This window comes from Symphalangus syndactylus, chromosome 16, assembly GCF_028878055.3.
Source record: "Symphalangus syndactylus isolate Jambi chromosome 16, NHGRI_mSymSyn1-v2.1_pri, whole genome shotgun sequence".
Classification (NCBI taxonomy): Eukaryota; Metazoa; Chordata; class Mammalia; order Primates; family Hylobatidae; genus Symphalangus; species Symphalangus syndactylus.
Window position 1 is genome coordinate 96,864,710 of NC_072438.2, and position 13,400 is coordinate 96,878,109.

At 43.9% G+C, this 13,400-nt stretch overlaps 1 protein-coding gene and 1 long non-coding RNA gene across 3 annotated transcripts in view; one reads left to right on the plus strand and one right to left on the minus strand.

Annotated features, from left to right (window-relative positions):
* The window catches only part of ICE1 (interactor of little elongation complex ELL subunit 1), a 67,523-nt gene extending 56,540 nt beyond the window's left edge, over nt 1-10,983 (minus strand). Inside the window, exon 1 of one of the 2 annotated variants that reach the window (XM_055246724.2) lies at nt 10,661-10,983. In XM_055246724.2, coding sequence (XP_055102699.1) covers nt 10,661-10,744 — 84 coding nt within the window. In that variant the 5' untranslated portion in view covers nt 10,745-10,983. The remainder of the gene's footprint in view (nt 1-10,660) is intronic. The other variant, XM_055246723.2, reaches the window with a different exon arrangement.
* A 276-nt stretch (nt 10,984-11,259) lies between these two features.
* LOC129465049 (uncharacterized) overlaps nt 11,260-13,400 on the plus strand; it is a 29,325-nt gene continuing 27,184 nt past the window's right edge. The window contains exon 1 of the long non-coding RNA XR_008651851.2: nt 11,260-12,876. This is a non-coding gene — a long non-coding RNA (uncharacterized lncRNA). The remainder of the gene's footprint in view (nt 12,877-13,400) is intronic.

Here is a 13,400-nt window from a genome sequence, read left to right on the forward strand (position 1 = left end):
TTCAATTCCCCAATATCCTACTTAGGTTTTTTTTTTTTCATCTATGTTCATAAGTGATATGCCTATACCATTTTTTGAACTAAAATTAGTAGGATGCCTTTCCCTTGCTAAAAACTGTAGGGAGGGAGTAAAAAAAACTAGGAACACCTCTCATGCATGAATAACACTTTGCTAGGTACAGAATTGTTGGGTCACCATCTGTTAAGTGTTAAATCATGACCTGCCACACAAAAGACATGCTGAAGTCCTAACTCCCAGTATTTCAGAATGACCTTATTTAGAAATAGGGTCTTTACAGATATGATCAGGTTAAGATGAGGTCATACTGGACTAGAGTGGGCCCTAATCCAGATTTCTGGGCAGAGAGGGTGGATACATGCATTTGCTTTTATTTCCCCCCCTAAAACCAGCTAAAACTACAGTCAAAAATTTTTTTTTCAAAAGGCAAAACCAACAAGGATGACAAGAGGATAAAAGACAAACAGAAACTGGAAAGCAGACTCAAGAGTGCTGATTTAGCATCCAAGAAAGCCAGCAGTGGGGAAAAGTGAGAACCAACTCCATTTACACTGCAAAACTTCAACAAGCTTGAGAATCAGTAACATGGGATCTTTTGAGAAGGTGAAGGGGGATGGAACTAAAACAAGCACTAGTTACAAACTTTCTCATAAGCATTTAATCCCAATCCCCAACCATCCACCATGCCTCAGAGAAATCACTCCTCCCCTATCCAGCAGAAGGAGGTTTGCTTTTTGAAGGTCTCTGTAATACCAGGGACCCTTGGGACAGGTGTACTATGTCAAAAGCACAAGGATTAAATAAACCTAAGCACAGTGGTCTAAGACTGGCTGCCTGTCTCTCTCCATTAGGCTTCCAAACAGTGTAGTCTTTCTGTCTTCCAGGAAGAAGGGAAATACCTTCTTAGAGATAACATCTAAAAGTAACGACACTAGATATTCTTCAATCAATAAATGGCCCAACCAGACTGTCCTGCCTTGACACTCAGGGTCCAGAAGCCCCACATCCTCAGTGTATCCACTACTCACTCTTCGCAAGGATTTCCGAACATGAGACAGACTTGCAATGTGAAAGAGGCTAAAACAAGCAAAAGCAACCTGAAGTAAACAAAAACTGAAAACTTAAAAAATGTTTATTAATAGGATGAGATAAATAATATTATATTTGTGAAACAAGTTATTTTTGAAAGGAATATTCAGAGCTCTTAAAATTGAAAAAACTTAATTAAAAATGAACAGTCTAGAATAACTAAAACTAAAAGATAGACAATAACAAGTGTTGATGATGATGTGGAGAAACTGAATACATTCCTCATACATTGCTGGTGGGAACATAAAATGGGGCAGCTGCTGTGGAAACTAGTTTTGCAGTTTCTCAAAATGTTAAAGTTACCCAACGATCCAACAGTCCCATTCCTAGGTATGAACTGAAAACAGAGTCCATGGCAAACTTACATACTGATATTTATAGCAGCACTATTCAAACCAGCCAAAAAGTGAACATAAATTAAATGTCCATCAAAGGATGAATTGATTCACAAAATGTCATGTATCCATACGACAGGAATTATTTGACAATGAAAACGAACGAATGATACATGCTACAACATGGACCAACCTTGAAACATTATGCTAAGTGAAAAAAGCCAGTTACAAAAGTCCACGTGTATTCTAGAGTCCATTCATATGAATTTTCCATAACAGAGCCAAAAGTAATCCAGTGGCTGCCAGAGACTGGAGGAAGAGTGCAGAGACAGGAAATGACTAGTAACTAGTATAGGGTTTCTTTGGGGAAGGTGGAGGATCAAAATGTTTTAGGACTATGTAGTGGTGATGGCTGCACAACTCTGTGAATTGAACTGAATTGTATACAATAAAAGGCAGAATTTTATATGTAAATTATATTTCAATAATGCTGTCATAGCTAACAAAGACTCAAAATACTTGACCATAAAGTTAAAAAAAAAAGGACACAGAAAATAAAAACCCAGACACGAGAAAGAAGGAAATAAATAAAAACAAATAGGGTATCAACACAAGAGGCCCCACGTACCCAACAATAAGAGTTCCACATAAAGCAATAAGGCGAAGATGGAGACCTAATTAAAAAAAAAATACTGGTATTCAAGAAAAGTTCCCAGAAGCAAATCTAGAAATTTCTAATTGAAAGGGCCTGGAATATGGACTTCAACAGGATTCAAACCATGAAACAAGAACACAAAATTTCAGACCACTGGAGACAAAGCCAAGACCCTATAAGAATCCCAAGAGCAAAATAAAAGGCATCAAGTGATACACAAAGAATTGGGGCTAGAACGGCTTCAGACTTCAACAGCAACAGGAAAACTACAGAGGGAATGCAGTTACTTTTGGACATGCATTTAAACTATTATTTTTTCTAAAATAAAAGTGATTCTTCCTCTTTTCTCTCCCATTCTCTTTTGAGTTCTTTGGTACCCTAGCTCATCTTTCCCATGCTTCCAGATGTCATTTTGAGTTGCCAAGTACTTAGGCAGAGACCCCGAAGAAATCTCAGGCTCCAGAGTCACAGAGTCAGATTCAAATTCCTATTCCACCCCTACTTTCTGCTGAGTGACCTTGGGCAAATTTATTTAACCTCTCCCCTGCCTCGAACTATTTCATCAGTTTTACAGATGGAGAAACTGAAGCACAAAGAGTTTAAATAACTGGCATACTATCAGGATCAAATAGGATGCACCACATAAAGTGTTCAATCCAGTCCCTGGCATAGTAGTAAGCACTCACTAATATCTTCAGGATGAAACATTGAATTAAAGATACAATCATTATCAGGGAAAACAAGAAACCATGCAGAAAACACCACAGCTTAGCTTCAAATAACACAGTCATAATAATGTGAACTTCAAATACTGATCTAACTGAAATCATAACTATACTGAACAAATGGAGAGAGAAGAGATATGCTTAGGCATGGTGGAGTACGGGGCAGTAAGAGAGCTGAATCCTCACCTCTGAAAGTCAGCAATGAGTCTACTATTTAACCACAGGAAAGTTCATTGTAAAACACACAGTGGAAGCAATTAAAAATGGTTCTCTCTTGGAAAGCAGGGATGAGTGGGGCTGGGGGCTGCTGACTTGTTGTCTTAATAACTCTTGTGTATCTATCTAGCTGCCTTTTTATATTTAACTGTGATTTAAAAAACGAGATCACAAAACAGTATAATGAGAAAACAAAAGATTTATCAGTTATCTGATAGCATTCTAGCCTCTGACTAACATTATTTCCCAAGGCCCTGCCGCATATCAGCTCAAATTTGGTCAGATACTGTATTATCTGTGGTCAGATACTGTAATACTCTGATGAAACAATTTTTTTTCCTCCAATCAGATTCAAATGTCATTTATGTTGGCTGAAACCAAGGCCTCTAAATGATGAACCTCGCAACTGTGAAAGTGAGCAGGGTGTGCCTGGGTGAAGGGCGCTCAGGCTCTTCTGACCCACGTTCATTCCTGCACAGGTCCAGCTGCTATGGAAGAAGTGAGGTTCAAGGTGTTCTTCCTCTCCAGGAGATACTAAGGGTTGTTTCCTTGATTATTGCTTTCTCCAAGCAGCCCTGCTCTCCCCTTCTAGAGCTTCTATTATATAGTCTATTGGAAAGTTCAGGCTTATTTTCAATTCTCTCCTCTTCTCTCTCATTAACTACCATCTTTTGTTTTTCTTTGCCTTCTGGGTGATTTCTTAAGCTATACTAATTCACTAATACAAGTCCCAGAGCAGCCCACTCTCTTACTCTAGACTTTTTGTTTCCTATTTACTTCTCCCCTCTAGCAGACAATTTTAACTTTATCCATACAATACCCTCCTCAATTGTCACTGTGAATGTTGATGCCCATGCTTCCTTCCTTTCTTGGGGAAGTAGAATCACACCTGGCTGAGCACACAGGTCAAGGAGCAAGCTAGCAGGCCTACCGAAGACATGGTCAATGCAGCCAGGAAAATGGTTATGCTAAGGCAGTAAGTATATAGATAATACAGCAAACAAATAAATACAGATGATAACGGAATATGTAGTCTGCTCAAACAAATCAGTAAATATGTAAGAGAGAATAGTTTCTTAACTTCAGCACTACTGACATCTTGGGCTAGAAGGAAGACAGGATGTTCGGCAGGATCCCTGGCCTCTACCAGCTGGCTGTAGCACTCCCCAAGCCCCAAGGTGTGTGTGCAGCAAACAATTAACACAGCAGGCCTGAGAACATGATCCTTAGCAAGACCTGCTTGCAAGGCGGGCCATTGGCTGTCACCTGGGGACTCAGATTTCTGGAGAGTTCCTTCCCACCATTCCCCAAACTGATGAAAGTGGCACATCATGTATGGCTTATGCTCAACACCCGCTTTCCTTGTGGGAATCTGGAATCTTGGTGCTTGCTAGGCAGAGGGTGCCTACAAGACCAGCCACCAATAAAAAAAACTCAGGCACTAGGTCCCTAATGAGATTCCCTGGCAGACAACACTTCACAAGTACTGTTACAACACCATACTGGAGCAATTAGGCACGTGCTGTGTGACTCCACTGGGAAACACTCTCAGAAGCTTGTGTCTGATTTCCCCAGACTTTGCCCCATATACCTTTTCCCTTTACTGACTTCACTCTGAACCCTTTCCCTGTAAGAAACCACAGCCATGAGTATAACTATATGCTAAGTCCTATGAGTACTGAACCTGAGCATGGTCTTAGGGACTCCAACACTGACAACCAAAAATGTCTTCAGAAGTTGTAAAACGTTCGCTGAGGAATGCAAGGCTCTGCTGTTTAAACTTTCACAAACATGAAAGACAAAGACTAAATGAAGGAGGCTGAAGAGACATTACAATAAAATATAACACATATTCCTAACATGACTTTGAATAAGAAAGCAAAAAGCCACTCCCAGGCCAGCAAGCAAAATCTGAATAGGTCTACAGCTGCACCAACGTTACTATCCTGATTTGGAGGGGTGTAGGGTAATCATGTTGGAAAACGTTCGTATCTGGAGGAAGTATACCCTGGAGCATGTACGGGAGACAAAGCGTTTGAGCGCAGACAATGAAGCAAATGCAATAACGTTAACAATTTGTGAATTTGAGAACATCAGGGTTATTTGTATTATTGGGGCAACTTTCTTGTAAGTCTGAAATTATTTCAAAATAAATTATTTTTAAAAATCATACTACTCACATTTATTGCTTTGCTGGGAAAGATTTGGCTAATTGTTCAGCATGACTCCTCTCTGATAAACCACTTATTCCTGGTGTGCTTGCTGTTTATTAACTGCTCTTATTTAAAATCAAAGCCTACACTGATATCTAGCAGAGATGAGTGTGTCTTCTCACCTGTTAGAACCTCTGGCACAGCGTGGACTGGAACAGGGCGACAAGGCAGGAATGTCCACCTCTCTCTAACTGTGCCCCAACCACACCCACCCACCAAAACCAAGCAGAGTGGCTTCTGGGTGCTGGGAAGGCAAACCCCAGTCTCTCCAGCCCCACCTCAGTTATCCCCACCTTTACTCTGTGCTTCATCTGTTGTCAACTACTTTCTCCCCTCCAGGCCTTGGCACAACTTGTTCTGTCTACAACACTCTCCCTCCATCTTTTCCCTCTTAGTTAACTGCAAATCATCTTTCGGACCTCAATTTGGATTCACTTTTATGAAGCCTTCAGAGAGATGGCACAATTCCCATACAGCTGTCCCTCCTACATGCTCCCAGAGTACCTCATATGTCCCTCACCATAGTATTTATATCATACATATACTGTGGTTGCTTTTCTACTTAACTGTAACCTCAACAAGAATGTGCTCTATGCCTCTTGTGTTCATGATTGTATTCTGAAACACAGGATAGCATCACATATACACTGACGCTCAATAAATGTGTTTGGTAAATAAATGAATTACAATTTTGTGAGCATTCCTTGTAAAAGAACCATTTATAAATCAATAGTCTGGAATAAAATGTTTCAAGTTCCAAACGATGACACTTAAATCACTAGCAATTATCAATGGGAATCCAGTACAAGTTTATGGACAGGCTCAAATCTGTTCCAAGAACAACCATACACCAAACTCACTGAATCTAATCTAGATACATGAGATGAACAATATAATCATGTGTTTCAAACTCTCATCTGGATCCCCAGGAGAATCCAATTGTTTTGCACTGCAGTGAAGTCAGCAAATACAGGCCTCTCCTTCATCAGAATAAAGAGACTATGTCAGCTTCACTAGCTTGACTTAAACACAAACAACTTAAGACTTTACTTAATCATACATAAAACATAATATGACTAGAGTGAGGACCCACACTGTTATATCTGACTGCCAAAGTTTTGCAACCCAGAACTTTGGGCATTGGGCTATGGATCAGCAATGAACTACTGTAATCAATGAGATTAACAAAACAGGTATGAAGTGATTTGTGAGACTACGAGCAAAAGACACAGAAAACGTAGTCAATCTGTATACTTCTGAATCAAATAATGATCTCTGCAAAGGTACTGTTATCTCTTCAACAACTAAAGAAAAAAAGGACAGGGAGGATTAAGAAATGAAAGGAAGATTTTCAGTGCAAGCAAACCACTATTCAAGACAGAGAGGCAAGTTAGCCTAACATCACAGTTCAGAATGAAGTCACAACACAAATATGGTTGCCTACCATTGGAAAGGCTGACTCCTATATTACACTTGTAAATTCTCTGCATGATCAAAAAATTAAAACTATAGCGCAGAATATCTTCTCTTTGTACCTCTTTAGTTTCTCTCTCACACGAAACTTTAATTGAAATACGGAACTTGACGTAGTTATAATACATGCAGAAAATTATTTCCAAAAAGCGGTTATCTACTAATTGACCAAAAGAATTGCTTTTCCTTAATTCTCATTCTTTCCGATCTTGGTTCCCTCTGGAACTCTTGATTCCCTCTGGAACACACTCCCTGTTTAACCCTCTAACACACTTTATCTGTTTCTCCTTTCCTCACCATTCCATGTTCCCCTTCATTAAAGGCCACACATTAGCTAGTTGGTTTTCCATCACTGACTGTAATGATAGCACGTAGTCCCATGAATTGGCCTCATGGTTCCAAAGATTCCTTTAAGTGACAGAACATAATGCCCCATTTGCCTATCGTCACACCTCCCTTCTGTGAAATAAGCTTTTTTTTTTTTTTTTTTTTTTTTTTGAGACAAAGTCTTGCTCTGTCACCCAGGCTGGAATGCAGTGGTGGCACCATCTTGGCTCACTGCAACCTCGGCCTCCCAGGTTCAAGCAATTCTCCTGCCTCAGCCTCCTGAGTAGCTGGGATTACAGGCGCATGCCACCATGCCCAGCTAATTTTTGTATTTTTCTTACAGACAGGGTTTCACCATCTTGGCCAAGCTGTTCTTGAACTCCTGACCTCATGATCCACTGCCTTGGCCTCCCAAAGTGTTGGGATTACAGGTGTGAGCCACCGCTCCCGGCCCAAATAAAATTCTTACACTGAACACAGTGCACATCTAACCTGGCCTGCTATTTCCTTGAGGGATATTAGGGCACCTTGGAAGCACTGTGTTCCACAAACATTAAATTTGAAAATGGCTGAACACTCCCAGTTCTGACGTCATTCCAACTTCAGTCCCTTCCACCTTGATTTCCTCTTCCTCCTATATCTACCACAGTTCTCATGGTCATTCGAGTTTTAAATCTCAGGACCTTCCATTTCCTGACATGAGACCTGCCCACTCTTTACACTGTCTCATATTCAGAACCCTTTTCTTCTTTATTCCCCTTCCCAGGAACCTTCAATTACTTCAGACTTTTGTTATCACTATTATGTATTAGTAAAATAATTTACCATACCTAATTGCACCCCCTCCAATCCATCCTGCATACCACCGTTACTTCTACTACAAGCACTGTCCTAATGTAACTATGCAAAAACCTTCACCATCCCATAACACTGACAGAAATAAGTTAAAGAATTTATGATGGTTACCATTCAAGGTTCTCTATAAACTGCCTGGAACCTATTTTTCTAGGCTCACTTTGCACAACTACAGAATTCCTCCAGAGACTCTACTCATAACTTTCCCCTAAAAAGGTAAGCCAATTCCAGGCCACAGAAAATCCAAATGCAGTAGCGTCCTGACCTAGAGAAGAACTCTGTAAACTAAGGCCCTACTCCAGTGTTTATGTTTCAATGGAACACAGGCATACTCATTTCTTTATGAATTGTCTACAGCTGCTTTCACATGAAAATGGCAGAGCTGAGCAGTTCTGAGCAAGTCCCCAAAGCCTAAATACTTGTGATCTTGCTCCTTACAGAAAAAGTTTGCAGACTCCTGGATCTAGGATTACTCTTACCGATGTTTTGAGAACCCACAGAGGGAAATGTGGCGAGGGTATAAGGAAGAAGATTCAATCTCTAGGCCATAGATTAGAGTAGTTCACACCACAGTGGAAGCAGTGGAGATGTTGAAAAGTGGGTGAATAATGAAGGCAGAGCGGGCACAATCTGATAAACCGGATACAGGTTGTGAGAAAAAAAGAGCTGCACCAAGGATGCCATCTAGTTTCTGGCCTAAGCAACCAGAAGGATACAGTTGCTAAATTTAACCATAACAGATCCATGACTGAAAGCACAGTTCACATCAGTAGTTCTTCTGCACAAAAGCCTCCAATGACTCACCATTTCCATCACCCAAACCCCAACAATGGTCTACAGGAGCCCACACAAAATCAGGCCCTCCTCCTACCTTCCTGACTCCCAGCATTCACTCTGCCCCAGCTTCACTGGCCTTCTTGCTCTTCCCAAGCACACCAAGCCAGCTCCTGCTACAGTTCTTCACATCTGATGTTTCCACTGTATGGGAGACTTTTCTTCCAAGATTTCAACAGAGCTTATTATTCTCTCACCTTTGCTCCAATATAAACGTTCCAGGACTCCCTACTTAAATTCCAACAGCCACTGGCCTAGTCCTCACCCATTCATTCCCTCCCCATCTCTGTTCAATTCATCAACAACGTTTTCATTACCCTCTAACATAACTCATTTGTTTCATTTATCCTGCCAACCTCCTAGAATGGAAGCTCCAAGAGATTAAGAATTTTTGTCTTTTTCTCCCCTAATGCCATAATTGCAGTGTCTAAAATAAGGCAGGTGATCAATAAATATTTGTTGAGTGAATTGGCTCGAATAAAAAATACAATGTATTAAAGATTCGGGAGAACTCCAATCACGTTCCTGCGGTGGGGGGGGGCGGGGGGGGGGCGTTGTAAGATACCTATACAATTCAGTTCAGTGAAGGCAATGATCTATTAGTTCTCCTTCTACTCACAAAGGCAGCACATTTCCTTCCTCCCCTTCCTTCAACACTTAAAATGTTTGCAATCAGTTCACAGATATTGCACTTAAAATGCAAACCAAGTTTCTAGGCATGGCCTACCTAGCCTGCACTTCCGTCTGGTCTCATCAACCATCTTCCGCGTGCACTATGCTCATGCCAACCGTACTATGTTCTGCTCATCAAAAACACCCTGCTCCTTCTCACCACAGGAACCTTTCCACCTGTTAATCCCTCTATCCAGAAAGCTCTTCCCACATCTCTTCTGACAGCCCGATCCTTCTCATTATTCAAATATCTGAAAGTTACTGACTCAAAAATTCCCTGACTACCCTAGCTAAGAGACGACACCAATATTCCAACATCCTCCTTTATTTTCTAACACCTAAAATCTTCTGAGGCCTTATTCATACATAGGCATCTTACTTATGAGAGATCCTATTCTGTTCACCACAATGTCTGTAGTTCCTAGAACACTAGGCAGAGTAGGTGATGAGGCGCTGGTGAGTTTCGTTTTATCACTGAAACCGCGATAGTAGGAAGTTAAAAGAGACCCCCGACATCAGGCAGCTAGGAGAGTCGTGGGAAATGAGGGGTACTATTGCCCAAGTACCACCCCATAAGATCTGGAGCCATACTCTAGCAATTCTCCCTTATGTCACTCTAAAGAAGTGCCCACGCCTGTCAGAAACCTCCAGTCTCTGCATGCCTTTAATAAACTACTTTTATCAAACAACTGACAAGCTACTTGACCAATTACTTGGCTTGCTTTTTTAAAAATTAGCCTCGGGATGGCACATCTGCTATAAGCTGAAATGCCTCCCCAGACTCTTCGAGTCTAATGACTCAGACAACCCACATGTCACGTAAGATTCTGCCTCCAAACAACAAATACTCAGGATGGGCCAGAAGACCAAAGCGTTATCCTCAGGGAGATAAGTGCCCTCGGCGTTTCACCTGTCCCTCACTGACCTAGGGAGTCAGCCCTAGGGAGCTCCGAGGCCAGGTAGGGAAGGTGGGGGGCCCTCCAGAACTCGCTCACTCCACCCCCACCGTTACACCAGCGCATTCCAGTCAATGAACTCTGGGTTTCAAGCTTAAATAAAGCAAAGGAAGCCGTCCCCAAAACTCATGTAGGAAAAAGGGAGCAGAGAGACGAGCGAGCAAGAGCTACGGTCGGGAAGGGAGAGCAGCGCACTGAGGCACAGCCCGCGCGGCCGGACCCCACATCCCTGCGCTCCCGGCCCGCCAGGCCGAGTCGCCCCCCGCGCCCGCGGCCCCGGGAGGTGCCGCACCTGCTGCAGAGAGGCGCAGCCCTGACATCGCGACAGGTCCGCCGCCGTCCCGGGCGCAGCCGAATGGGTCTCGCCCGGCATCATGGTGCCGCCGCCGGGCCCGGTGGGCACGCACGCCTCAGGGACCCGCGGCGTCGGCCCCGTCCTGTCTCTGCTGATGCCGCCGGGGCCGCCGCCTGCCAGGCCGCTTCCCGCCAGGTCCAGGCGGGTCCATCCGTGCACAGAGGTCCCCGTAGGGCTAGCAAAAGGCTCTCCGAGCCAGAGCTGCCTCAGGCACTGAAAAGAAACGCTACCCGGCGCGGCCCCCGAGCGCGACGCAGTCCACTCAGGGCCCCGCCCCGCCCTAGCTCGCCCCGCCTCTCCCAGGGGCGCGGGGCTGCCTAAGGCGCTGCCTGAGCAACACCGGGAGAGGAGCTGTGCGATGCGGCCGGGGAGACGCCCACAGAGGAGCAGCCAATAGAAGTAGAGGGATCGAAGGTGCATTCCTTCCACTGTTAAGGGTCGATCGTTTATTGCCACCTTGCTGTACGACAGGCTTTCCATAGACACCTAAAGGCCTCCGCTATGTGGGCGGTGACCTGCTCGTGACGTAAGCTCCAGGCGCCTGAGAAGTGGAAGGACCTGGCGTCCAGGACAGGAAAGTGCGTGATTTACAACTGGGAGGATGGGCGCTGTCCCGGAGCCCGTCCTGGGCCAGGGAGCAGGAGAGGGAGGAACTACAGTTCCCGACGCGCTGCAGGTGGGCGGAGATCGTGCGCTTCGGCGCCAGTTGCACGGCCTTGGCAGCCAGTGGCGGCTCCCCTGCTCTTGCAGTCCCCTTGTCTTCTGACCTCTCGCTCCTCGGTCATGTGTCCACGCCAGTCGCCGCGGCAGCCCCTGATGCCCGAGCGGCGGGTTCCCAGGCCCAGGTGTGGGCGCCACCGCCCACCATGCGCCAAGCCCAGAGCCTGGTTGAATCGTTCGCCGCCCTGTCCACCCATTTGGCCATTATCCTGCCACCTCCAAATCCTGTTTTTGACACCTCTCGGGAGAGAGAGAAAACGGAAAGATAAAGGAATAAACTCCTCGTGGCCGTAGTTAGTGGGTAAATTCAGATCTCGTTTGAACGGAGGTTTTTCTTATCTCCAGCCACCGTATCCACCACCACCAGAATCGTCTTTTTAGTCATCACAGCCTGTCTCCATCATTACCTTGTTCAGAAGCCTCTCGCAGCTTCCATCGTGTGGTTATAAAATCCAAATTCCTTATAAAGTCCAAATTCAAGAGGAGGAGTGCGTGTTAAGTTAATGTCTAGACCTTACCAGCCAATTTCAAGCTCCTCAGTATGGAAATTGCAACTGAAAACACCCCTTCCAAAAAAAGCAGTCTGCATTTTTCTCTGAGTTTTCTTCTCCAAATTTCGCACCCCTGACATTGCTTACACACTCTGGATACCACCTGCTGTGGCGTGGCAGAAGCAGACATCCAGCGATAGCTAGGTTTCCTGTCGTTGACACCCAAGCAAGACAGGCGTGTACCTAACTGAGGACCTGCCGGTGATAGAAGTCTCAGCTTTTCTCAGAGACAGGTGGGCAGAAAACAAGGGTAAGGTTAAAAAAGAAAAGGGAAGTGAGCAGATCCACAGTGGAACGCAGCTATACAGTGGAAGACAGACCATGTGACCCATTAGGGAAAGGGGCAGCAGCAGGTATTAGAGAGAGACCTGTAGGGATGATGATCGTCCCGGTGCTAGCGTCTGATCCCAGACAAATTTATCTTCACCATTACTTCCCTTTTATGTACAGCTACTTAAATGTGTGTTTTTCCAAAGTACCTTACTGGAGAAGACACCAGCTCTCACTCTCCCTCTACACCATCCACCCGCAGCCATGACACACTTTTATGATCGGGGCACTTGGAATTCTCACTGCTGCCTCCCTGTCTGTGCACCCTTGCGAGTGTTTTCCCCTCACCTGGAACACGCTTCCTTCTAGTTCTAGGTGTAGAAATCCTACCTGCTCTTCCAGGGTCCGTGGTTTACCTCCACAACCCCAAGGATCTGCCACCGAAGGGGCAAAAAAGTCCCTTAGCACCGAGTAATTTTTAGTAACATCACATTTTGAGTTGGATGATAGTGATTTTTATGTCTTAGAGATGAGTCTTTATGCTGCAAAGTGCTGCATAGCAGATGTTAAATGAACGTCAGAAGGAATCAAATTTACTGCAAATAATTGAAGGTAAGAAACAACAAATATTTCCCTTCAAAAATGTTAATAAAAGTGTATTTTCTCCTACCTTTCTCAAAGCCAGTTCTCAAGACATCTAATGAAAACGAGTCTTGTTTATGTAATGCAGGGATAGGCAGACTCTGAAGAGCCACATGGTAAATATTTTAGGCTTTGTAGGTCACACAGTTCTGTGCCACCTATTTGTCATCTTCTGTTTATTTAAGAAACTTAAAAAATGTAAAAGTCATTCTTAGCATGCAGGCTGTACAAAACCAGGTGTGATTATTGGTCATAATGAGAATGTAGTAGGCCACTAATAGAGGAATGGTCAGAATTACATTTTTTCTCTTTCCCGCATGATGGGCCACACCTGTTTTTTCATGACGATGGAAACAGACAAGCAAGTGTGTATACTGCAGCAAGTGGGGAACTGTGGCTTTGGAACCACACATCTGTCTTTAAATTCTTAAGCAAATGACCTATTTGTGCTGGTGTTTCCTTACAGAGGACCAACGGTAATTTAAGTAAAAAGT